Consider the following 27,767-nt stretch of genomic DNA (forward strand, 5'->3'; position numbering starts at 1 on the left):
TTAAAACTTTCATCTTTCTTCCCCACCACCTCAATCTTTACGTAGCCTTTGCAATGGACAAGTCACGGCTATTGAGAGAGAAGGGAAGGGAGTAATGGGGTAAATAGAAAGAGCAAAGAATGTGAGAAGAGATTATAAAGCAATCTTTCTTAGAGGTGTTTGTAAGTGTTCAGAAGGAGAGGAATTAAACTAAAATCACTACCTCCTGATTAGTAATAATATTTATTCTCCTATTATCAAAAGAAATAATTTTTTGAATTTTATAAACATTAAAAAAAAAACTTCAGACCTGGAGCTGTCTTTAAGATGCTCTGTATATTTCTGCTTTGATCTAGTATATATTGATTTTTTAATTTAAATCTCAGAGTATAGTCTTTCTTTTTAAATTCTAATCTTTAGAAACTGAATTGCCATACCCTTTACAGAAAAGTCCTTTTCCTTAGGGTATTTTCCCAGAAGTGGATAAATATTCAAAAGCACTTACAGAATAAACACCGTAACAACTCATGTTTATATTGCAAAATGTTCCTGCCAATACAGATACATCTGTAATAAATGTTCTATTTTAATTTCTCTTTGGGGGGGAGGTGAGGGGAAGAATCAAATTCCAGCTCCACTTTTACCAGCTATGAGTCCTTGGGAAAGTCATTTTACATCAGTGAGCTTAAGTTTTCACATCTGAAAAATGGGGATAATAGATCTGTTAAATAATAAACTAGGGCTCTTGCAAGGAGTAACAAAATTGTGTCACATAATAAGCATGTAATAAATGTTATTTTCTTCATCCTTTAAAAGGTTTTATTTTGGACATAATGTCCTTCAAACTTACCCATAACCACTAAGATCTTCTGCCTATCTTAAATATAACTAAATTCTGCTGAAAATAAAGAATGTTGCTCACTATCCAGTTATACATGGATTAAGTCATTACCCACTGCATTCACTGCCCAATAATGCACCCTGAGAGTAATTCAGGATGAAAACCAGAACGAGGCACTCTGTGCTTTGAACAAACAGCCCCCTTACATAGTTAGACATATATCTCAGGAAGAATTTTAATGAACCCAGACTCCTGCATTATCGCATACCTAGAAAAACACTAAAATCATTAACTGAGATATCTGTTCCTTGTGACTAGCTATAATCTTTTACTGAGATGCAAGCTCCACTGCATGTATTCTCCAGCCAAAAATCATGATTAAACTAGCTTCTGCCTTTACTTCTTTGGAGCAGTTTACTCAGAGCTACTGAGTCGCTGTCTCCCAGGATATAGTCCTCAGTAAGGTCCCTGAATAAAACTGAACCTCACAACTCTCACACTGCATTTTTCATTCAGTCAATGTAGGCCAATTTAAAGCATTTCAACTCACAAATAGGTTGTGAGCTTAGATGATAAAATGTTTACATTCAGATGAATAACATAAAAAACTCTCTGATAGACTAAAAACACTTAAAAATCATTTATTTCTTCTATTATTATATCTTATTTGTTCCAAAAGAGCTCTGAGGGAACTTAAACCATAAAAATAAAATGGAAGCATAAAATTATACCAGAAAACCAAGCTAAAGATAATTATGCTTCTTGGCAACAAGGTACAAAGGGAGTCTATACAGCACATTTTACCTCGCAAGAGATCCAGCAAGTCAGTAGGAACAAACTTTTCCTAAAAGTAAATTCTTAGATGAACAACAAGTTTATACTGTATAGCACAAGGAACCATATTCAATCTTATAGTAACTTATGGTGAAAAAGAATATGAAAATGAATATATGTATGTTCCTATATGACTGAAGTATTGTGCTGTACACCAGAAATTGACGCAACGTTGTAAACTGACCATACTTCAATAAAATATTTTTTAAAAAATAGGAAAAGTCAAAAAAAAGTAAATTCTAAGACCAAGTTACATACACATGAAGACATGAAGACCAAAACAGAAAAAATCTCAAGTGATTTTACAAAAACACGGAAACATTTTTATATGATGTAACTTAACAAACCAAAAAAGAAGGGACTGGGGAGAAAGGAGGAATAGAGAGTAACTGTTTAATGAGGACAGTTTCTGTTTTGCAAGATGAATAGAGTCCTGGAGATGGCTGTTGGTGGCGGTTGCACAATGTACTTCATGCCACTGAACTATACATTTTAAAATGGTTAAGATAGTACATTTTATGTTATGTGTATTTTCTCACGATTAGAAACAAACCCCAAAAAGAAAGACTCTGGGATTAATGGAATGAAATCTTCTTTACATAATCTCCCAACTCCCACCCATCATCAAATCAAAGTGAAAAGGAAGGAAGAAAGGAGGGAGAGGAGAAAGGAAGGAAGGTAGTAATAAAAAGGTAGGTTGGTTGGTTCTCAGCAACAAATACACCCAACAGACATAGCCCAAAGTTATAAACTTTAAAAGTGGTAACCAAAATAAAATACAGCAGATTTTGAGAGGAATGGAGAGCCCTGCTTGGCAAGGTTCCTACACTGAATTAACAATTCTCATTGATACCCTAAATCTGGAGAGAAAACATTGAATGAATTCCATTTTTTTTCATCTATGACAGAGAGATGCTACAGAACTGCGGGAAAGAATGAGTAAAACAGAGAAGTGAATTCCAGCACTTCCCAACACAAGTGAAGACTCTAGGGCAGAATCTGAGGGAATTCTCCAAGGGAAACACAATACATTCCCCAATTACAGGGAGTAAATCCTGATATTGTGTTGTATGGGCAGGAAGAATCAGAGGTGGAACTTTTACAGGAAGATGGAAAAATATCAGACTTAGCGAGCAAAAAATATGCCAAGTCAAAGTTTAGGAGTCATGTATACAGGTCACCATGACCTCCTGGAGAGACAAAACGAGTGGAAAGCTGCAGACTTTATATTTTTGTAACCACAAAAGTGAGGTGAGCCAAGAACAAATCTGGCATGGAGAATGAGGAAGTCACCCACACAATGCAGAAACAAATAAAAACTCTGGGCAGAGCTGTCAAGCACTAGCAAGATGAGAAAGAATAGGCATGAAAAATAGGCAAACTGAGAGAGAGAGAGATGAGAGAGAGAGGAGAGAGAGAGAGAGAGAGAGGGAGAAGGAGAGGGAGGGGCAGGGGCTTTAAGAGAAAAAGACAGAATGAAAGGAATCCAGCATACAGGAGATGAAAGAACTCTAGCAGAAAAATACTACCAAATGAATACAAAGACATTCTCCACAAGTGCTTCCAGATGTGACTACAACAAACAAGAACCAAAAGATGGAAAAACAACAATGTTAGATAAAAAGGGAATCTAAAGATTAAATAAACAAATTGATGATCAAACTTTTTTATAGAACTAATTATTAAGAAACACAAAGCAAGAGTACAATCATAATTGAAAATAAAAATATAACATAGAAAGGCTAAGATAATCAGAGAATACAGATTTTCAAAAATATAAATGAAAGCAATAAGACAAAGGTAAATAAAATTGTGTGCAAGATAATTCAACCTTAGGATAACTAGCATCCCTAAAATACAAAAAGAAGAGCAGCAAAGAAACAAGCAGATAAGAAGACAGGTACACTGGTTCTCCAGTAGCGTTAAGCATAGAGAGAGAAAGCACAAAGCCACAGTCTTCAAAAAATGACAGTGAAGGAAAGATACAGCAGATTCTCACAGATGACTGGATATACACATACACACACAATGGAATACTACTCAGCCATAAAAGAGAATAAAATAATGCCATATGCAGCAACATGGATAGACCTGGAGATCATCATTCTAAGTGAAGTCAGCCATAAAGAGAAAGAAATACCATATGATATCACTTATATGTGGAATCTAAAAAAAAGAGAAAAAGAGGACATTAATAAACTCATCTACAAAACAGAAACAGACTAGCAGACATAGAAAATGATCTTATGGTTACCAGGGGGAAAAAGGGGTGGGTAGGGATAAATTGGGAATTCCAAGATTTACAGATAATAACTACTACATATAAAGTAGATAAACAACAAGTTTCTACTGTATAGCACAGGGAATTATATTCAATATCTTGTAGTAACCTATAATGCAAAAGAACATTAAAAGGAATACATGTATGTATATGTATGACTGAAACATGTTGTACACCAGAAATTGACAAAACATTATAAACTGACTATACATCAATTAAAAAAAAAAAAGACAAGAGATTCTCAAGCAGAATGGAATAGCCATATTTAGCAGGGCTCCTAATTTGGTCTCATTTACTTGGTCTCAATCAACAAAACCCAAGAAAAATAAAAGTATTCATAAATATATATCTTAGCTCCCCCAAAATCAGGGCCTGGGAAAAGGACTGTGTGCAGGTAGTTTATTTGGGAGGTGATTCCTTGAGGGCAGAAGTGATAGACTGGGAGAGTGAGAGAGGAGAAAAAGTTAATATAAGACTGTGCTATTAAGGTCTCTGCTATAGGCAATAAGGGCTTAATTTCCATGGTACTTTCCAAGAAGCACACAGAGTGTCTACCAAAATTGTCCATCCAAAAATAAGGAGCAGGAGACTCCACCCTCCACTGATTGAGGGCTGTTCTTGGTGGATTTAATATCCTCACCTGTAAGCTGAGTACAGGCTGGAACTAGCAAGCTTTCAGACAGGATGAAATGCTGTTAACAGTAAGTGAGTGGAAGCACACAGGAAACTATTCACACAAGTCACACAAAGAGCAGATAGAATCAGAGGTTTAGCCAAGATGGTGGCAGATAAGGCAAAATATTCTATAAATAGGAAAATGTTTCTGAAATAAAGAAAAAATCCAAATTGTGGTATATTATTGCAACAGCACACCATTCAGCAGTAGAATGAAAGAACTGGACCTCCGTGTACCATTATGGATCAAGCTTTTTTAAAATTTGAAGCAAATAGACAAAAAAAAAAAAAAAAAAACCCCAAAAAACCCCAAACTGCAGAAGGATAATTACAGTTTGATTACAACTTACATAAAATTTAATAACTTGCAAAAGAATACTATTTAGGGATACATTCATAGGTAGTAAGTGACGTGCACAGATATGATAAACACAAAATCTCATATCTGAGGAAAGAGTTTGCAACCAGGGATGGTTACCCAGGAGATTTTAATAGTATAGGTAATAGTTTATTTTTCAAGCTGAGTGATGGGTACATGGATAGTAATAGTATTCTTCCCCATGATTAAATATTTTAAAAAAAGAAACAAAATCTACAGATCAAAATAAATTACTATGTCAGGAAAACATAATACAGAAAATTCAACACTGAAATACATCCTGGTTAAATCACTAAATTTCAAAAATAAAGCATCCAATCAAGAAAACTCCAGAGACTAAATAAATGTACTTTACTTTGTAGCCACATTACCTAATCATAAAGATCATGATCTGGTTAAAGCAAATAATTTGGCAATAATATTATATAGGGCTAGATTTATCCACTGGAGAAGCTACAAACTGATAATGCTTGTTTAACCTGCTCAGTTGTTGTTTTTTAATTTGAATTAGTTGCCAACATCTGAAAATAGGAAAATTTTAATATAACAGTAGAATTGTTGTATGCATTTGCATCTGTGGTATCAGACTTTGGAAAATCAAAATTAAGAATGAAACAATCTGGTGTTATTGCTTTATTTCTAAAATGAAGAATTTTAAATATTATTTATAAATCTATTATTTTGATATTATTTCTAAACATGCTAATTTTCTAGTGATTAATCCTCCTTTTGATACATCTAGGATTTTATCTGAGAAGTCATAATTTCTTTAAGAAAAAAATTAGAAAAAATAAAGCTTCTTGAAAAATCTACTCGAGGAGATCCAGCCAATTAAGCCATATATCAAGAAAAGGATCGGTGGTAAGCATCTTATCAAATTCTATATAAAGTCAATAGAAGACAAGTCGTGCAGATATCCTTAATACACAGACTATAAGTGCTACAAACTTTGAGTGAGAAAGTTACTGAAACAAATCAGGAAAGGTAGAGGGGAAAGTTACAACTATAAGTGTACTAATGTCCTCATCTCTCATGACAGGGGTTGATACTGTCTAAATCTGAAACATCAAGATATTTGAAAATTTATAATTAACATACAACATTATATTAGTTTCAGGTGTACAATAAAGTTATTTAGTACATTTACTATCATGACATGATCACCAAAATAAGTCCAGTTACCATGTGTCAGCACATGAAGTTATTATATATTACTCACTATATTCCTTCTATGTACATTATATTCAGCAACCTATTTATTTTATAAGCTTGAAGTTTGTACTTTTTAATCCCCTTTAACTATTCTGTCTGACCCCTACCTTGTCCTCTCTGGCAACCACCAGTTTGTTCTCTGTAACTATGAGTCGCTGAAACATTCAGCTTTTAAGAAAACACTCCAAATTGTGATGTTCTTCATAATCTCTTAACTGTAGAGGACTCACTTAGGAAATATATCAATAATTCTTTGAATTGCACTTCAGTTTCTTTTTCTTTTGTTGAATTCAAGCAAAACCATGTTTAATACTTTTTACTTAAAACTGCATTTTGTTTATGGGTACATGGGGAATCATAATACTATTATACTTTAAGTAGTTGGACATTTTCCACTTAAAAAAATAAAATAAAAACTCATTACAATATTGCCTAATTTTAATAAAATGAATATTTATCCTATCTTACTTCCTATCGTTCTTTTTTTTCCTGCCTACATATCTGCAAAAAAAAAAATCTAAAATACAAGTCAACCAATGTTAATGATGATGATCATTTATGGGGGAAATTTTTAATAAAAATTCCTTCTACCTCTTTGTATTACTTTATTCTTTAAAATAAGCAAGTATTTTTGTAAAAATGAGAGATTTTTTTCTTTATCAAAGCAGAAATTTATAAGTATCTACTGTTAAGGAATTCTTATTGAAAATTAAGCAGTGTAGTTCAGATACATAGCTTTCTGGCTATCTAACTTCTTGTGGGGCTGCTGGGCTGCACCCAACTGGCCTGCAAGCCTTGTTGTTGCCTTGTGTGGAGACAGAAGAAAGAGCCCAGGGAAAGTGACAGAGACGTCAAAGATTTGTTGGATAGGGGATCTTATAAGACTGAAGTGAAAGGTCCTGGAGAAATACCCTACTGTGATCGGCAAATAGCAGGCAGGACACAGCAGCAATCTTCACTACTTCGGGGAGAAGGAGGCTACCATTTATAGGGGGAATTGACCTCAGGTTGGTTCATCAGTTACCAGGGAAACCCGTGACTGGGGCAGGGAGCAACGTAGGCAGTTACTGATTAAGCTCTACAATTAAGAGGATTAGATAGTCATGTGAATGAAGCAGGGACTGGTCAGCAGGGGATGTACAGAGAACAAGAGAACAGCCATCTTGAATGGCCTGACCATACAGGGGATAAAGTTTTCATGTAGGGTAATGGATAATGATTAGGTCCCCAACACCAGAAAGCCTCTGGGGTGGTAATGGTGTGGAGAGGGGGTTCAAAATACTCCATCCTCAGGACTCTAATAGAAGATAATGACTATTACATGTATATAAAGTACCAAACACAATCCTAAGCATTATATATGTATTGTTTATTGACTCTTAATGACAAGCCTATAAGGTAACTAAATAATTTTCCAGATTCTACAGATGAAGTACAGTGAACTTACATACCTATCAGGAGAAACTGGATTTAAACCCTTGTGTCTTCTGTTGTTAATCACTATACCAGTGATTCCCACATTTTGCTCCACATGGGGATGACCCAGGGATCTTTAGAAAACACTGATGCCTGGCTCCCACATGCAGATATTCTGTTTAATTAATACAGGGTGTGACCTGGGCAACAGATATTAGAAAGTTCTCTCCAGGTTGATTCTAACATGCGGTAAAGTGTGGGGGCCCCTGCACTCTACCTTTCTGCTTCCCGGTCGTCCTTGGCTAGTGGTTATCAAGCCTGGATGAACATTAGAATCACCTGATAAGCTTTAAAACTTCAAGACCCCTACCCTACCCCAGGCTGGCCAATAGGCCTGGGCTTTTTTTTTTTTCTTTCAGGCTTTTCAGGTGATTCCAGTCTTAAGCAGAAAAAGCTTGAGAAGCACTGCATAGGGAAATACCAACTGCCTATTAACAATCAATGCCCAAGCTAGTGAGTGTTTTAAATTAGAGGATGATCTTCCAAATGGGTCGGGCACACAAACACACACAAAGTTAAGAACCACTGTCAAGTGGTCAAATGTCAATGAGTAAGATTTTTAATTCACCTACATTCTCACAGGTTCAGAATTATTCTGGAAATAACAAGACTTTCTTCAACTGTCTCTGAGATTGGATTTAGTGTTTTCCCTGATGGGAATGTGACCTATGAGTTTCCTTGGCTACAGATTTCTTTTCTCCACTTCAGGTAGAGAGGTGTTTCTCCTGGCAGTGGGCTCCATCTAGGGCGACCAGAGGTATAACAAGGGCCTACTGATAACTATCTACTTGAGGCCTCATTATTAATGAAAGGATAAAGTTTTACAGAATAAGGTAAAAATTTACTCCATGAAAATGATAAAAGAAGACTACAATGGTAAAACTCAAAACTTTAACAGAGAAATAAAATCCACAAAATATTAGGCACAGTCCTTGCGAAAAGAACTAAATAACTCACAGCTGAATGAAGAGGATATCTGAGGTTGAAAGCAGGAGCACTTCATCAAGAGAGCACCAGAAGTGAAAATCCACATATGCCAGATCTGGTTTGAGAACCTACGACCAGAGATTCTAATGTATAACAATAATAATGGCTAATATGTATTGAGTGCTTACAATGTACCAGGTACAAGTCTAAGCCTTAGAGTTGGCAACCTAAGATCAGAGATTCTAATAGAATATTTGGCTCCTATGGCACCCAGCATGAGAAAGCCCATAATTAATCAGCTTGTGGGCATTCTCAAGCATTCCTTTCCTTGGCATACAGGCACACATAAATCCTACCCTTAGTACCCAGGTACTGAACACAATGCCAAAAAATATCCTATCAGCCTGGCTCCAGATAGGCTCCAAATTCAGTTAGGAGCTAAACTGGCCAGGTTCAAGATCAAAATCTCCTGTAACTGCATAAAACCCCTAATTCTGCAAATGAAAAAGAGATCCTTGTGCTTTAGCAACCAAACATATCGGCAGCAGAACTGGTATCTTATGAAAATTAGTTCTGTATTTTTATCCATATAACACAGTCTACAAGGCAATGAATTCTGAAGTTCTTGAAAGATTATCATTCTTTCAGATCCTTAATTACTTATACTGTCAATAACCCCTGGTTATTCCTCATTTCTGACTCTCTACTATAACCAGGTGAGTATGCTTGCCACCAAGCGCCAACACACAAGCACTCCCACATCTGCAGAGACTTTGCTCAGGTACCGGTTTGAATTAGCTCAGACAAAAGCAGTCAGCCAACAAGGTATCAACCGAGACTTGCAGTTTCAGAAGAAAACGTCCCAAATGATGTAATGTGTAAGTTATTAGCAATTATCTATAATGAAAGAAATTTAGCACGACTCTTACAGAACTTGTGGTTTTAAACAGAATTGGATGCTGGTGGGCCTGTAAGAACAGATTAGAAGCGAAGTACACACTTAGATAATTCAATCAGTTGCTGTCGTTCACCTGAGTGTGGGTATCTTCGCAACAGAAATATGTCAGGACTAGATGACATCTGGACAAGTTTAATTGCTCCTTGAAGTCACACCTCAGATCTGACAAAACTCACTGGCAGTCAAGGAGGCCTGTCTCTGTTAGCAGTGTCTCTCCTCTATCAAGTTATGCAGATATAAATTAATGAGGAGAGCCTCAGGCCCTTAAAATGTAACAATTACATAACAAGGAAATGCAGTTTGTGAGCCTATACTGGAAAAAAAGGCTATTGAAAAACATCAACAAAACTGGAATGGACTGTACATTAAAGTATTCTATAAGTGTTATATGAATCTAATAACTGTACTGTGGTTATGTAAGATAAGCCTTGTTCCTAGGAAGTAAACAATTAGGTATTAAGAGGTTAAGGAGCATGAATTACAAAACCTATTCTCAAATGATACAGGAAAAAGATTATATAGTTAAATATAGAGAGAATGATGAAAGAAATGTGGTAAAATGTTAATCGGTGAATCTGGATCAAAGGTTTATGGATTTCTCTTACTATTATCACAACTTTTTTGAAATTACTTCAAAGTATACTCAACACATATTAATTCCTGTTTCTCCAACTTACTTTCTTTACAAGGAAGAACGTAAAACAAAACACAAACGTAAAACTAAACACAAAATGTTCTGGTCATGGCACCGAGGGCTTTGAATGGAAACCATCTCCTCCCCCCCACCCCCACCACATACACACACATAGCATGGACACTGAGGTCCAAAACTACCTACCCTGGACATAGTTTACTGTCCATATTAATCAAGCAGAGCAGGACCCTGTGGAGTCCTCCCTGGTACAACTCCTTTCCATGTTCCTAGTTTCTTTTTGTAGGAAATAGGCTTCATTCAGCCTCCTTGATCTTCCTTGAGTTCCTAAGGGCAGATTCAAACAGCTGCTAATCAGGGAAGGAAGGAAACGCAGAAACAAGGGAGGAGCAGTAGTGGAGTCTTAGGGCAGGGTCCTGCCAATATACCTAACAATACTTTTGAGTTCTTCTGCAGAAACTAAGGCCCCCATCCAGGTAGAGGATGGCAACTTAAGGCTGAACATAAGATTCCTGGAACACTGCCCTGTTACCTCACCACCAACCAATCAGAAGGAAGTCACACAGCCCGCAGGCCTCACCCTAAATTTTGCCTTTAAAAACTTCTCTCTGAAAACCATCAAGGAGTTCTAGGTTTTTGATAACGAGCCACAGGTTCTCCTTGCTCGGCATTGCAATAAACCTTTCTCTGCTCCAAATTCTGACATTTGGCTTTATTCGGCCTCACTGTGTATCTAGCACATGAGCTTTTGTTCGGTAACAATTTTGGGGAAAAGTATTTTATAACCCACAGAGTCTTGCTGTTTCATTAACATGACTTAATTGTTTCTTAGCCTTCATTATCATAACTTTCCTCTTCTGGAAGACAAATAGCTTGATTGCTCACTACAGGAACTTCCCTGAAAAAAATATCAACTATCCAACAGAAAGCATCAACAGTTTAAGCTCAAAAATTCCTTGCACTCCTAGCCTTGCTCTATCAATCTTAAAACTGTTAACATCAGTATCCAATCCTCATCAAGCCATCTCTTCCACCACCTGCCCTCTCACCCTCTGCTAGGACAGGCAGCCAATATGACTGCAAGAGAAAACAGCCAGTTTGTGAATTAGACCCTTTCAAGCGAAAAATTCAGACCTCCTCATCAACTTCATTAAGTGTATGGAACACTAATTTCTACAGGGTCTATTTATGACTTTCCATTCAGGTAAAGCACACTGAGTTGTCGGGTGGGTAAGCAGTGAGGGAAGCAACGCGTGCTTTTCAAGGTTTACTTTCCACTTTGGGAAACTGATCTGCGCCGCACGCTTGACCCTCTATGGAGTTTGGCTCAGCGGCCCAAGCAGCTCCAGAAAGGGGGAAGGAGGCAGCAGAAACAAACAGGGTCCCTGCGGAACCTGCCCTCCCGCTGACTGGAGACTGGGCCGCAGCGGTGAAAGGGCTTCGGGGCGCGGGGACTCTCCTGCCAGTTCCAGGGTCGGTACCTGACAAGCGATGGACCTACGGAAACCGCACGCCATGTCCACGAAGCGCGTTCTAGAGGGATGGTCGGGAGCTTCGTTCCGCCTCCTTTTGCATGCCCCGCCTCCGTGCGCCGGAAACCCGCCTCGGAGAGTGCTGCCAGCCAATCAAGGAGCCGCGCGGCCCGCCACTAACCTCTGCCCCGCTGCCGCGAGGGAGCGCGGGAAATCCCGAGTGCGTCTGGAATCCGCTGGTCTCTGGGACCATGGCCACCTCGTCCGTGTCCAAGGTATGTGGGGGCGAGCGCCCACTAGGACTTCAGCACCGCTTCATCCCTTTTGAAGAATGGATTGAGCCGAGGTTACATAGACCTTGGTGTACTGGCTGGAAAGGAGGGAGCAGCGGGCCGAGCTGAGGCGTCTTCGCTCCACTTCCAGTGAAGGCCAACTTCGCTTGGGGAGCGAAGACGCCGATCTGCCTCAGCGTTTTGGCTAGGAGGCTTTTTAAGTTCTGGTTTGTGAAAGTTCAGTTCCCCGAGGATGTGCCCCTGTCGACTCTCCTTTTTCCTTCTCGTAAATATTTGTTGTGCGCCAAACCCGGGATACAGTCGTAAATAAAGTAGTCGCAAATATTTCCATTATTATTGAAAATTCTGTTAGGCGGTACTGCTAAAGTAAGACCTTTAATAATATTATGAGTGCAACCTGAAGCCCCTAGAAGTTAAGCTATCTGATAAAGCTGAGAATGCCGATAATGAAGTTGCAAAGACATTTCTCCCGATGTTAAATTAATGAAGAAGGCTATACCGTGAATCTAATTTTAATTTTGGTTAAAATTAAATTAAAATAAAATGATGAGACTCAGTGCCTTCCAAGACTACCTATGAAGGCAGAACTAAGTACAAGCAATAGGATTTAAGTGTACCGAAGATTGACGGACTGTGATGATAGATGCAATGCCAGAAGAGATTTAACTGCTAGTATTATTTTTGGTTTTTAGTATTGGTGCTGTTTCTGTTTTGTCCTGGTTTTAAAATCCCATAGGTTTTGAGTAGTCTTTACCCTAATCATTTTTGTTGTATAAGCCTCTCTTATTTTTGTATATTTTGAAGAATTGTGAGAGTTTTTTTTTTCTTTCCAGGAAAGCATTTGTGGCATTATAACAGAAACGCTTGTATTGAGATGTTTATGAAGGAGACCTTACACAAATAAGCATCTTTAAGGATTGTTTCATTGGTTCATGAAACTGTCAGCCTTTTTTTTTTTTTTTTTTTAAATCTAAACTTCTCTTTCCTTGTCATATTTTCTGGCTGTTGGCTCTGCTACTGACTTTTTCCATTATAAACACCATCACTTGATTTGTAGTTCAAAGTGGTTAATGATGTTACTACCACTGCCATACATTAGGATCCATTCCCAGCACTCTTCATATATCTCTCCTTCATAGCTCCTTTTCCTTTATTGAATTGTAGGTGGATATGGAAAGGAGGTGATGACAAGCCTGTCATGGCACCACATGATTTTTCTTTTAAAAATTTGTGTATTTTGAATAGTTCCACTAGTTGCAGATACAAGAATATAAGGCACAATTCTTGTTTTCGAACCTGTAATTCAAATGGCCGTTTTATGTTTGCACGCAGTCTTTAGTGCTATCCTGAGATGATTTTTTGGCAGATATATTTCTTTCATTTTCCTTAGAAATGGCAATCTTTAAGAAGCTGTCTATGATGCACAACTTCAGGATTGGTGGGATACATAGGACCAGTAGCTTGGGGCATATTTATATCCCTAGTTAAATAATAACATGAAACTAAATGTAGCTAGGAAATTACCAGGAAAATTACTTGGCAAGCATTTTTCATTCTCTATACTGATTGCCTGATGTATATGTTAACACGATTCTAAACATTGGAGACAATTACGAATTAAATGCCATCTGTACTCTGAAGGTGCTCACAAACTACTTACAGAGACATACCCATAAATAACTATCATATACAGTAAAAGTGACTTAAAACAAGCAAAATAAAGATATTTAAGTACTGTGAGATATTAGGGGAAGGATTCTGACTAGAGAAGTGGGGAAGGTTTCCCAGAACAGGTGAGTTTGAGTTGAACTTTAATGGCTAAATGACTGAGAATTTATCGGATGAAGAAAGATATGTAAGGTGAAACACTAGCAAAAGAATCTATGTCCTGTCAAGGTTCTAGATACTTGGAATTTAATTAAATAATAAATACTTCTTTTGAGATGGGGGGGGCATTCGTATTTTCCATCTGCTTGATTTTCATCTTGATGTATAGTACTAATGTTCTTTATTCATAGATTTATAAGAATGCAACCTTTTTGGGTTTAAATTTCATCAGCTTTTACTTTCTTTATCTCTCTCAGATCAGGTCCCAAAAAGCAAAATCAAAGATGAGCTTCCCATGGGAAGGAGGAGAAAGTAGTGGTTAGTCCCCTTGTTTAAGAATTTCCCTTCTATAATTCAGATAGAAGAGAGATGATTTCTTAGCACTTTAAAGAAATGCCTTTAAAAAAAAATCTGTTTACCCAAAAAAGTACGTGGTAAATCATATTTGTCTGCTCCTTGGCTGCTTTGACTTTATACTTTTTTTCTTTTTTTTTTTTATAGGGCTGCTTTGTGTTTAAGCCAAACTTCAAGAAGAGAAAGATCTCTGTGCCAGTAGGTAAGATACCTAATATCAGATTCGTTAGTTTTCCTCCCCCAAGTCTTGAACTAACCTAACTCTTACTGAATTAGTAATTCTCCTTTGTAACTTCGCTTTACTTACCACGTTGATGTAGCAGTTATGTTCCAAGGCGTAGGACAAAGTGGTAAGGGTGCTCCCCAGGGTTCTAATCTAAAAGGGAATCCAAATGTACCTTCAAAAGACAGCGAAAATAAATGTCCTTCAAAGGGTATGTCACCATTCTTTAAAAGAGATTGTCTTAAAAATCTCTGGTTTCCTGGTGTGTGGTAGGGGGAATTGACTGCAAAAAGGCCAGAGGGACTTCTTGGAGTGACGAGAGTGTTCCCTAGATTGAGGGGGTGGTTATGTGAGTATATATTTTCGTTAGGACATATCAAACTGTTAAAATGGGCATATTTTATTACTTGTAGTTTATACCTCAAAATTAAATTATTAAAAAGATACTATCTTCATCTTATCTCTAGATATTTGTTTAGTGATCAAGTTAAGAAGACTTGATTGCTTCAAACAAATCAAGGTGGTATTGTCAGTCAGAAAATGTTTGTTACACTGGTTCGCAATTGTGGCTATGAATTGGAATCACATGGGGGACTTTTTAAAAAATGTTTTTTTCCTATGTAATAGTAGATTCACATGCAGTTTTAAGAAAGAGTGTAGAGAGTTCCCTTGTACTCTTCTCTCAGTTATCCCCAGTGGTAATGTCTTGCATAACTATAGTACAGTATCACAACCAGGAGACTGACAGTGGTACAATCCATCGATCTTACTCAGATTTCAACTTGGGGAGTTTCTTAAAGATACCAATGTCCAGGCCCTGTCCGGGACCACCTGAATCAGAAGCTTTGGGAGTGAGACCTAGGTGTTGGTATTTTTTCTTAAAAGAACCTCAGAGGCATATTGAGTATTTATACTCAGTATTCAGCACTGTGGAGATGAATTCTGATGGAAAAATTATGACGTGCAATTAAGCATTACTCATGCACTAATTTTGAATTAAAAAAGAAAAACTGAACTATACTATTGTTTGACTAAGGAAATAAACAGCTCAAATATATGGAATTGGATTATTCTAAATCATCACATAATGTAGACCTTAAAGGTGTTAATCCTTCAATTTGAGACCAACTAGATGAGATATTCGTGCTCAAAGATTGAGCAAGTAATAAAATAATGGTCCATACTGAGGGCAATAGAGGGTAGAAAGTATGACTTATAATAAGAATCTAGTTTCTTATTTACAGGAGAATAAGCAATGAGCTTGACCTTTGCTCTCTTAACAGGTTTAGTCTCAAAAACAAAAAAACAAACCCCTGAAGCTTTCTGTATTCCTTGCCCTCCTCACTCCCCAAAATGAAAAGTGACAGTGATGGGCTTGGAAATAGTAAACAAAGGATAGTGATATTATAAGTTATTTTGTTTTTAAGTGATTGACTTAGAAACATATTTCTTTGATGTTGGAGATTGCTAAACTTAACTAGAAATAGTTCATTTTCAGAGAACATTCAAGACTTGTTCCCCTGTTATCCATGAGGGATACATAGCATGAAATGACATCTGATATCATGAGCAATGTCACTATAACTAATAAAATTGCTAACATTTATTGACTGTTTATTATGTGCCAGACTATTTTAAGAATTTTGTATGTGTTGATTTGTTTAATCCTCTCATCCTGTTTATTGTCTCCACTAAAATACATATGGATACTTAGACATAGAAAGAACTTCCTTAATGATAGTGTTAATAAGTGGCAGAGCTGGGATTTGAAACCAAACCGTCTGATTCCAGAGCCTGTGGTCTAACCACTACTTAATACTGCCTCTCATAACATGAGTCCAATTGTTGCTTGGAGCTTTTTGTGTTGAATTTCAGCTATAATTTATTAAGATTTGTTTAAAGCTTTTTGTATTAGTAAGCCTAATGTGTGTAATTGTATAATTTGAACTTTGCTTTGAAGTACATTAGGTTTTTTTTTTTTTTCCCATTGTGTTCATTAAAGACCAACAGATAATGTTTCAATATGAGAATCTTAGGGGAATTGACCATGATTGATTATAAGACAGATGGAGCAGAAATGAGGAAAACATACCCAGATTTTAGCACTTGCCTTCACTGGCATCAATTCTTGAAACAGATTGCCTGAAGAAGTAGGAAGATGGTCTGCATTTTGCCCACAATCTGTTCCCTGACTTGAAGACACTTGGGCATGTACCTCAAAGAAGCCTGGTACTGTCCCTCTCCTCAGTATTGGGGGGATGGCTGCACATCCTAGAAAACAACTGGCAGGAACTGAAGAGGGATAGAGGGAGGGGCTGGCAGCTGCTCTGGCACCGTAGCAGGTGTTCACACTGAAGTGAAGCACCCTGAGGAGGAGCAGGAGGGAGCCTTCAACAGTGAGAGCTTATCTTCTTTAGCAATGCTCAATGCTTATTTATTTATTCTTTACCTGTCTGATCTCTAAATGACTGAGAGAAGGCATGGTAACAGCTTAAAGTTTCCTATTGCTGTTTTTTCCCAATTTCGAAGTTTTTAATGATTATTTTGATGTAGCATTAAAAATTCATGTCTTGATTTGCTACTTTAACATTTTATATGATTTTACTCTTGAAATTAAAATGGCTTTTTGTTCTACTTAAGGGTACTGTGTCATTCTGTTTTATCTCTTAGTGATGATGTAACTCCTTCTTTTATTTTTTGTGTTTTTATACTATAACCTTGTCTATCACTTTACCTTATGATGACTTAAGTATATTTGAAGGCTTTTGATAAATTTTAAAAATCAGTACTTGTTAAAAACTGAGTCAACTATGATTAGAAGGAAAGTTCCTTAGCATGAAAGAGAATTTCTGTTCCAGACGATTAGTTAACATTAAAACTTACTAGAATATTAGCAGCATCTCAGTGAAGTCAGGAGAAAATGTGTACTTTCACAATTATTATTTACTACATGGAAGTCCTAGCTGTTAAAATACCTAACAGTAAACAACAAGAAATGGGGAGGAAAATAGAAAACTATAAGGAATGTAAAATATTTGATTAAAAAAGACTTGTGGTGTTTTCAGATGTGAATTTTTTTAACATATTAAAAATGTCATTTCTTCCCAAATCGATCTACAGATTTTATTTTATCCAGTCAAATACCAATGTAATTATTTTTGAAAAAATTAATTTGAAATAGTATCTTAAATTTTTTTGAAAGAGAATAACGTTTAGTGGTGGGAGGAAGACCTGGATCTTTTTGATATTAGAATGTACTACAAAGCCACAATATTTAAAGCAGTTCAGGACTGGTTTGGGAATAGAGTTGGGTTCATGAGAAAAAAGAAAAAGTTCAAAAACAGTTTCAAGTGTATATATAACTATTCAGACATTAAGGGCATCTCAAATTGGTGGGAAAAAGGATGGATTATTCAATAAATGAGTGTTTTTCAAACCGAAAGTTATAACACAAGTGTGAGTCTTGAAATCAATTAGTGGGTCATGACAGTTTTAAAAAACAAAATAGAAAAAAGAATTTGCTATCACATGATAATGAGAAGTATTGTTTTATAAGACTTTTGTTTTTGTTTCTGTTATGTGTGTTTATATTGGATTAAGATGTAAAGTGTATTCCTAAATATGGATCATGGTTTAAGAAGTTTGAAAACCATTGCAATAAGTATGTTGATAAATGGCTAATGATTTGAAGGAAAACATTCAAAAAGGATAGATAATACAGACTAAATAAAAGACTGGGCTAAACTATTTCGATCAAACAACAAGAAGAATCATTTAATAAAGGAGAGTTCAAAGCAAAGTATACAGAGCCTTAGCATAAGAGCAAATAGTGAAAATACATTAATATTAAATGTATATACCTCAAACCAAAACCATTAAATAAATACTGTTAGAAATTCAAATGTAAATGATAGAAATACAATCTAAAAATTAAAAAGATACTTTTAATATTATAAATACCATTAATGTAGTAAAAATACAAATAAAATTAAATACAAAGGATGTTGAATGTTAAGTATTCCCAAATATATGTATATATTTTTGATACTGATAAAAAAATTCAACCCTATCACTTACTGTGTGACTTTAGAGAGATTTTCTAACTTTTATTATATATGAAAGAAACTGACTTATTTCTTTCTGTGTTTTTAGAGGACTATTTTAATAAAGGGAAAGATGAGTCTGAGGACAGTAAACTTCGATTTGAAACTTACCAGTTGATATGGCAGCAGATGAAATCTGAAACTGAGGTGAATACCTTTTTTTAATGACATTTCTTTAATATCATAAATCTCCTCTTTGTTGCTTCCCATTTTCCTTTCCACCAATTTATAAGAGTGTTGATGAAATATTGGTAATCTTGGTTACCTCTGTATCTGTATATCCTAAAAAAAAAAAAAACCAAACCCCTTATGTTCCAAGTATTAAGCATGGCTTCAGGGCCTAGAACATATGTTTATAATGATTGCTGCTAAGGCACGGGGCCCTTTACATATCCCCACAGCTTTTAAATGGTGTCACTCCTAAAACGGTCATTCAGTTCTACAAGTAAGAAATCAAGCTATTTCTAAACTACTTCCTCATCCTCATATCCAGTTACTGTGTTCTTTATAGTCAAGCTCTGAAAAATTTCTCCACTATAGCAGATTGTAGCTGCAGGGCCAACATCTTATTTTTTAAACATTTTTTTTAATGTTTACTAAGCAACTATTTTGTTTACTTTTTCTAGGCGGGGTGGGTAGTTAGGCTTATTTATTTTTTTAATGGAGGTCCTGGGTATTGAACCAGCATCCTCGTGCATCCTAAGCACACACTCTACCAAGGAGCTATTTCCTTCCCCACATCCCCCCATAGGGCCAACATCTTGGGTGGACTTGTTTTGTTTGACCAACACAGGATTGTAATTTCTTGTTTTTTAATGCCTTTGGGAGGGTTATGCACTTTCCAATGTATTACTGCTTCCCACCACTTTCTCTTGCTTTATACCCTCATGGCTTTGCTGCTTCATGTATTCTGTGAGACCCTTGAAGGTATTTGGGTTTAGGAAACCTAAATTGTCATCATAGATTATCATAATATCCTCTTAACTGATGTCCCTGCCTCTGATGTCAAACCCTTCAGGTCTGTTCCTGTGCTACCAGATGGCCAAATCCCTTCAGGCAAATCTCCCCGTGCGAGGCTACAGGGCTTTTCCAGCGCGCAGCCCCTCAGATCCGCCCTAATCTGGCCTTCACAGTGCTGCCAGATTAACCCTTCTTAACCTGATTTTATCATGTCTCTTCTCCAAATCCCTGTAATGGTTCTCCCCACAGGATAAAATCCAAACCCTTTAACATCAAGTATTTACACTCTTGGCCTAGTCCCTCGAATATTTGTTCAGTCTCATTCCTGGCCACTTCTCATATTCTTTATGTTTAGCGTTATCTATAGTTCCCTAAATGTTTGGTGCTTTCTTGCTTGCTTGTCTTTTCCACTCCTCATTGCTTCTAAGTTTCTTTCAGGTACCACCACCTCCTCCATCACCTGCTCTAATACTTTGGCTCAGATATATCACCTGCTCAGCTTAAGCTGGATGGTCTTACTCTTTGTTCCTATATTATTGTAGCACTCTATGCAATGTATTTTAACTTAATTGTGTTTTAGCTCAGTTTCTTCACTTTTTTAGGGAAGAGACTCATTTGTAAGGTGGTTAGTAAATGTTTGTTGAGTGAGTGAGATTCTTTAATAAGGCAATCCAAAGCACTAATCACTTGAGATTTAAGGGAAAAAATTTTTTAAATTTCATCTATTTTATAATCATTTCACATATGATCTTTAGAATTGAAATCATGACAGTTTTCTCTCCCAAACTTGGAAAGATGCATGAGATTACTGCTAACAATAATTCATAGAATTCTTGTGTTTTCTTTGTAGCGACTACAAGAGGAATTAAATAAAAACCTGTTTGACAGTCTAATCGAATTTCTGCAAAAGTCTCATTCTGGGTTCCAGAAGAATTCAAGAGACTGGGGCTGTCAAATAAAGCTCAGAGAAATTCCAACTGCTGCTCTTGTTCTAGGTACCTGTGTGTGTTTTTAAATAATGGTTTTGTCATTGAGAATAATGGTAATCACCTGTTCTGTGGAATTAAACCAATTAAAGTTCTCATACTTTCAAAACCAATAGCAGTTTCTTATACTGATCATACATCTGTAAATTAAAAGAAATTGATCTAGGGTTAGTGAGTACTCTCCCACATTTTTGTCAGGAAAATGAAGGGGAAATATATTTGTGTTACTTTTTCTTCCTTAGTTATATTAATATTAGATTTGATTTGAGTGGTAAACTACCAGTAGGTTAATAGATTTGATTTTTATTCTCTTTTACTGGATCTTCAATGGAATTACTCTGTGACTATAATTTTATTTCCCTATGCTTATTTTTTCAATCTTGGATTGTATTGTAATACTGTATTAATTGTTTGAAGGGGATTTGGATAAATAATATATAAATTGTTTTCAGGCTGCAGATTGTAAATTTTTTAGGTAGTTATGTATCCATCATTAATATTCCATTTTAACCAAACATGGATTGCAGGATAATAGAAAAAATTTCTTTGGGATATTAGCAGATTTTCTTTATTTCTTTTGAAAGGAAGTTGGATTTATTTCGATTCGAAACATATTCTTCATTGTACTTCCAATTTGTTATTTATTAAAGATTTTTATACTGGTGGGCTCTGAGATAAGAAATTAATTCTCTTGTTTAATCCTGCCTCTGACACTGTTCACTACCTAAATCTTAGTCTTGATATTCAGGGTAGTACTTCTCGAACTTCAACATACCCACAAATAACCTCCAGGGGATCTTAGTAAACACAAATTTTCGATAATAGATCTGGGCTGGGGCCTGAAAGACTGCATTTCTAACAGGCTTCCAGCTGATGCCCATATTGCCAATCCCAGGACCATGCTGAGTAACAAGACTCCATGATTTTTATAATGCTTTTCAGTTACAGCCTGCCACTCAATTTCAGACCCTTTCCTTTTATGGCTGAGAAGCTGAGACCCAGCAACTTGTTCTGTTGGGTGCTTTGTTTCTCTCCTGCCGGGTTACAGCAATTAGAGGTACAATAGGGGAAACACAGTCGAAAGGGACGGCTTAACAGATTGTTGTGAGAGCTCTGTTTAAATCCCTTCTCTGCCTACTGCCAAAAGGAGAAAAGCTAATGAAAATCATACTTCTCAAAGTCAGAGGTCTGAGGGGAACATTTTTCCAGTTAAAGACATTGTTGATTATCTTGTTTCCAATAGACAAATGCATTGTTTTAAGGAACATAAATAGCTAATAAAGTCAGTGAAAAAGACTAGATAAGCCAGTGTTTTAGTAAGCTTCCAGATTTGTTCAGAGATGCAGTACCACAGTCGTAGACTAGAATGCATGCTAGGAATATCATTTTGATTGCATGAAGAAAAATCTGCACTCAAAGAATGCTTAAGCACAGTTGTACATTTTCTATTTTCAAAAAGGTATATGTCCATTTGAAAATAGCCTGCCAACATTTTTGTTTGTCTCCTAGAAAAAAAAAAGTTGCTTACTGGTTGCCTGGATGATTCTGAACCTTTTCTTTCCCTTCCAAGCAGTTGAAGTTTTCATAGTGGCAAGTCTCAAGCAGTTTCAAGATGTCTGCTGCTGGCCCTGCCTAAGCACCAAACCCTTTTCTAGAAATCACAGGTTGTGACATTAGGAGAAGTATAAGTTAATAGACATTTTTCCAAAGTAGGAAGGGAGTTGCCATGCAACTCTGCTAACTGCATTCAGAGCAATAAAACTGTGATTTGTGGAAATGAGAACCAAGGATTCAGTGAATACTTGAAGGACCTAAAGTTTTAATTTGTTTTTAGGTTCCTCCTTCAGGAATCAGCTTAGTATATGCTTTACCTATTGTATTTACTGCTGTGATTATTAATAGTGTGAATGATTGGATTCTCCTCAGTTGTTAAGTCAGGGTCACAATAAGGCCCTTAATTTTGAATGATTATTTTAAAGAGCTCTTCATGAATTTGAAATTACTTCTAAGATGTTTTCGGAGGTCAGCTACAGTTCCCCAGTAATTTTTTTTTAAAGAAAAACTGTGCTAAATACCTTTCCTGACAAGTATAGTGTGTACCTCTGTGTATCTATTTTTAGTGGAGATCTCTTCATTTATGCAGTATATTTTCTTGGTTTCCATTATCAATCATGTTTTAAAAATATTTTTACTTAGTAATTCACTTGACATGTTAAATAGCTTTTCTTGTTGTTAAATTATTAGTGATAAAAATGATGGTGTAGTATTGACTTCTTATTCCATAGGTGTGAATGTAACAGATCATGATTTAACATTCAGAAGTCTAACAGAAGTCCTTCAGAATAATGTCACTCCGTATGTAGTCTCATTACAAGCTAAAGATTGTCCAGGTAAAGTGTAAGTGGTGTAATAATCTTGATGAGATGCTACAAATCTCTTCTGTCATCTTTCTAGCTTCCTTTATCCCTTTTTATTTGTGGGAACAGCATGGCCCTACAATTTTGGCAGGACAAGGTATAGTGCCTCCCAGGGTAATCCTGACTATTGCAGGACTCTTTGCCCCTTTTGCTTTGTTTATTCCAGCCCCACCCTTACTGTATTAGCTTCACTGCCAGTAATTGTCCAGGCATTTCACAATATATGTTCCTTAACCCAGTAAAATTTTAATAAGTTGGGAGGTTTAAGACAGGTAGTTGAGAACTGAGGACTATGGAGCTCTTACTTAATCCAACAGAGAACAGACTACATACATAGGCTCATATTTACAGCCTCAAATCTTCTTACTTCACCAGGCCACCATGGTGAAGAACAGTCCATTGCCAGAGCTAATCTTGGGTGTCTGAAGCCATTAAATCATAAAGGATGTGGACATTTAACAGAGTAAAATGTGCTTAGATTTGGACTGATACAAGGGCTCAAAGTGCTTATATTTATATTCGTATTCATAAACTGTTTGGAATTAAGTAAAAGCCCTTAGGGTGTCTTTAAAAGTGCCTATGGAGAAGAGTTGTAGTCAGTAAAATATCTTATGTAAATAACACTGTTTATCTCTTTTTAGGGGTCTTAAAAATCTTTTGCTGTCCAGTGTAATTTAAATACATATTCCTAAGATAACTTACAGTTTTCATGCTTACACATTTGGCTAGTAATACTTTTATTATAGCTAATAAACATAAACTTTGTCCTAGTGTGAGTCTCAATTAATGAAATTTAAATATTATGGAGAAGATACTAATGAACCTTAATATGTTAAATGTTAATGTTAAGTGTAGAAAAACACATTCTACCCAAATAGTGTAAATACTGATCAAGAAGTTTGAAGTGTTTTAGATTTGTTTTAAGGGAATATGCTTTCTTACCTTTTATATTCTACAGATATGAAACATTTTTTGAAAAAGCTGACCTCACAGTTGATGGACTGCAATATGGATGTGCAATCCAAAGAGAAAGAAAGTGTTCAGGTCACCCAGAAAAAGACACATTATTCAATGGATTCTCTTTCCAATTGGTATATGAATGTCACACAGGTAAATGTAAACTGACAATTTTTTCCTAGGAAATTGGCATACGATTGAAGAGGCCTGGAATTATAGTAAACATAGTACTGTTTTGTTCTAATAAGGATATGTTTTTGCAGCACTAGCTGTTAATTTAATAGTAGCTACTTATTTTTCCAATGGCTGCTAGAATTTAGTTTTCTTTTATCAGTATGCAGCCTAATTTCTGGTAAGTGTTTAGGTTCTTACAAGGCCATTTTCTTTGTGGGAGAATGTCATCGAATGACAGCATCAAGAATTTGTTCTGCTGCAGGTTCTGTCTCTGTGACAATGGCTATAACTTTAATATATCATCTGTTAAGTTCCTCAGTATTTACTTTTGTGCAGTTAAAACCATGCTTTCAGTACCCATTGTCAACTTAGTTATATGAGGAATAGTCATCTATATATATAAATATAATTTGTTCCATGTTTAGAATTCTTGAGGAACGAATGCTGTGTAAGTAAAGTATATTCAACAAGCAGGTATATAAATAGAAGTTCCATTCTACCATGACAGTCTCTGGTGAAAATGAATAACCTAGATGATTCATGGGTAACTGCAGCATAAAACCACAGCCTTAGTTTATGATGCTGTGTAGCCAGATATATGGGAAAAGTTACTGTGGTAGCATTTTCTGATGAACATATTTGCTGAAGTCATCATAAGTGAAGTTTATTTTCCTTTATATAGGGATTAAACTAGGTCTAATGCTTACCATAATACCGTAATTTGATCCACAGTTTTAGATTTTCCAGAAATCAAATGTTGCATACAATTTAGGTCAGAAATCTTTAAAAGATTGGGATTGGACCAGATGATATATAAGATGCTTTTCAACTTGAAATTTCACAGTAATAGAGCAGCAAGTAGTGTTATTCATTACAGATTTTAATTAAAAATACTGATTCCTACCCTAAAGCAAAGCAAAATCTAACATTTTACCGACAGCAAAATCAGTTTTATAGAAAATATTCTCTTCTCCCCATGCTTTTCCTGTTATTTTCTCAGATAGCAGAAAATATAAATATTTCATATGAGTTACAGATTTTACTGAATGTTTTTCTTGGTTATTATTCCCATGTCAGACATAGAAAGATTCTTCTAATAACTGTTGAAATGAGTTTCTGTTTATTATGTGAGGAAATAAAAGAAACAGTGTTACTGTGAGATATAAAGGGAAATATATCACCATGTGGCATTATGGCATTGTTTGGTTGGTAAAACTCACTTTTAACTCCTTCTTTTCCACAATGGCTTAAAAGAAGACAGACCCAAAAATGCCAAGAAAAAAGAGGACTTCTAGCCAATGGCAGTCTCCTCCTGTTGTGCTTATCTTAAAGGATATGGAAAGCTTCACCACAAAAGTACTCCAGGACTTCATAATTATCAGCAGGTAGATGGTGTATCTCCTGGCTTTTTCACTACATTCTTTTTATTAAGAAAACATACAACTTTTAAGAGAAAATGAATGGCAGGTTTAATCTTCATTTTATCCTAATGGATTGAAACCAGGATGATTTCAAATTGCTTATAAAATTGAATGTTTAAACACCTCCTATCAGATTTTCATTTGCTTTTTGTTCCAAAAATGAGAATCAAAGGCAAAAGTTAGCCAGTTTTTAATTAGCATGGTAAGTTGATATAAAATGTAGTTTCTCTTACCAAGATGGTCTGTCGTTTACTTGCCTACTAGATGGAGAAACTATGCCAAGTTGAGATATTTTTGTCAGATCTTGTTTTCTGATACCTATCAACCCTTAGAAGTTCTGAGTTACAAATAGCTCTACTGAGCAAGAATGTTTTTAAAATAGCATTATTTTATATGGTATTTCTGATGAGAAACTGCCTTTATGATCTTATTGGATCTTCAAGGCAAGACTTGGAATTGGAGTAACTAATGCTATTTAAAAACCCAGTGATGTGCTTTTCCCAGTTATGTCCTAGTACAGTTTTTAAGATGTATTTTGTTTTGGCTTCTTCTGTATGTTAACTTGCTCAATAGTTATGGCTATATTTGCCTGAAGCTGTACTGTGATAATCTACTAATATAATTCCTATTTTGATAGTATTTTTTTCCCACTTGAAACTAATATTTCTAGATCCTAAGACTTTTCTTAATGCTAACACTGAACTGATCAACATGCTGAAAAAATGCACAGTACAGAATAGTGACAGAAAAGCTCAGTCTTGTGAGTACTTTTACCATCAAAATTAAGGAAGAAGAACTTAAACAGTACTAGAGTCCAGGTACTTTAGTACTATGAAAGTAGAACCGCATACCCCTCGAATACTGAAAAGCAGCAGCTAATGGGAGGGAGCGTCTTAGAAATAATGATCAGTACATAAATGTAAACTAAAAAAAATGTGTAGTATATTGTATATATGTATTTACATGCAATATATTGTATATGTGCAGTCAAACTGTAATAATTCTACCTAATAAAACTGAAAAATGGAAAAAAAAATTAACAGGAGGGAGCAAGCAAAATCGTCAGCGACCATACAGAGGGCTGTGACCTACAGCAGCTTTCAGAGATGTGACTGTTTTACTCTGTGGGAGTCATTTATGTTCATATTGGTAATGCTAAGGATAAATGATGTTCAGTAAGTTTGAGTTAAGAAGGTGGAGAAAGAATGTAACATTCTTTGATGATGTCCATTAAAAAATATGTCTTACACATTTGTTTGAAAAGTTTTCTAGTTCTTAGCTACCATGGCTGGTTGACAACATATCTGTTAGAAGTATCCTTATATTAAATAAGTTACCTTGAAAATTAGTGAGCTTCATGTCGCTGAACTCTGATAGCATAGGCTGGTTGTCTGACCATGAGGAAGGCTATCAGTGGGGCTCAAATTTGGGGTAAGAAGTTGAATGGGATCTAATACATCTACACTGGAGATATATAACCTTAAAGGGAAGCACTTGATCTCTCTGGACCGCTGTGTTCTTATAAAATGAGAGGATCTATTAATAGATTGATTTCTGGACTAGAATGTCTGGGAAATAACTATTTCTGTGTTGCTTTAACAGAGGAAAATGAATGACCTAAAATATTTTTATTATTTAGAATCGTATTCCTTAGCAGTGCCTTATAAAGTAGGCATTAAAATAAAGATTTTCTTATTTTAAAATATGATGTATTAAAATGTATTTGCTAAAGATATTCCACTTTTACATCTTCCTTTGAAAACCAGTCAGCATCGACATGAATTTCCACTTATACTCATTTTTGGAATTGCGACATCTTCTATTATCATCCATCGGTTGCTTCCTCATGCAGTATCATCTCTATTGTGTATAGAACTATTCCAGTCTTTGTCTTGCAAGGAGCATCTGAATACAGTACTTGATAAGGTAAAAAGAAAAAATTTTACCAGTGAAATAGGATTGAAATAAAGCTGCCAAGAATAGATTATAAATATAAATATTAGTGATAAATTTCTATGTCTCTCAGAGTATGATATTGTGTATATTCCTTCACATATTTTAATACTTTCATTTAATGATTTTATAATGTATAGTATTGTCTCTTTAGTAACAATATAAACCTTATGAAAAGAATGATTATAATCTATCTATATCTCCCTATCTATGTATCTGTCAGTCAGTCATTACTCAGTGGAAAATTGTAGGTTTTTAAAATAAATTTATACAGAACTTAATGACTTCCTAGTAACAGTAACAATGTTTTGACTTTACATTTTATATAAAATGATTTGAAGTTTTTAATGGACTCTTTCCTATCATGCTGCTTGTGCCAAAAAATAAATACTAACATTTTCCCAGACCTTAGC

At 35.7% G+C, this 27,767-nt stretch overlaps 2 protein-coding genes across 7 annotated transcripts in view; one reads left to right on the top strand and one right to left on the bottom strand.

Moving 5' to 3' along the window:
* The window catches only part of RARS2 (arginyl-tRNA synthetase 2, mitochondrial), a 57,466-nt gene extending 45,649 nt beyond the window's left edge, over positions 1–11,817 (bottom strand). The window contains exon 1 of one of the 2 annotated variants that reach the window (XM_006178585.3): positions 11,696–11,817. In XM_006178585.3, the coding sequence (XP_006178647.1) occupies positions 11,696–11,731 (36 nt within the window). In that variant the 5' untranslated portion in view covers positions 11,732–11,817. The remainder of the gene's footprint in view (positions 1–11,695) is intronic. The other variant, XM_032484572.1, reaches the window with a different exon arrangement.
* Positions 11,818–11,838: 21 nt separating this feature from the next.
* ORC3 (origin recognition complex subunit 3) overlaps positions 11,839–27,767 on the top strand; it is a 60,696-nt gene continuing 44,767 nt past the window's right edge. For 3 of the 5 annotated variants that reach the window (XM_032484569.1, XM_032484570.1, XM_032484571.1), the window contains exons 1-8: positions 11,839–11,961; positions 14,308–14,362; positions 18,536–18,633; positions 20,297–20,441; positions 22,718–22,822; positions 23,808–23,959; positions 25,235–25,365; positions 27,168–27,327. In XM_032484569.1, coding sequence (XP_032340460.1) covers positions 11,938–11,961; positions 14,308–14,362; positions 18,536–18,633; positions 20,297–20,441; positions 22,718–22,822; positions 23,808–23,959; positions 25,235–25,365; positions 27,168–27,327 — 870 coding nt within the window. In that variant the 5' untranslated portion in view covers positions 11,839–11,937. The remainder of the gene's footprint in view (positions 11,962–14,307; positions 14,363–18,535; positions 18,634–20,296; positions 20,442–22,717; positions 22,823–23,807; positions 23,960–25,234; positions 25,366–27,167; positions 27,328–27,767) is intronic. The other 2 variants (XM_006178582.3, XM_006178583.3) reach the window with 1 other exon arrangement.

Source organism: Camelus ferus, chromosome 8, assembly GCF_009834535.1.
Source record: "Camelus ferus isolate YT-003-E chromosome 8, BCGSAC_Cfer_1.0, whole genome shotgun sequence".
NCBI lineage: Eukaryota > Metazoa > Chordata > Mammalia > Artiodactyla > Camelidae > Camelus > Camelus ferus.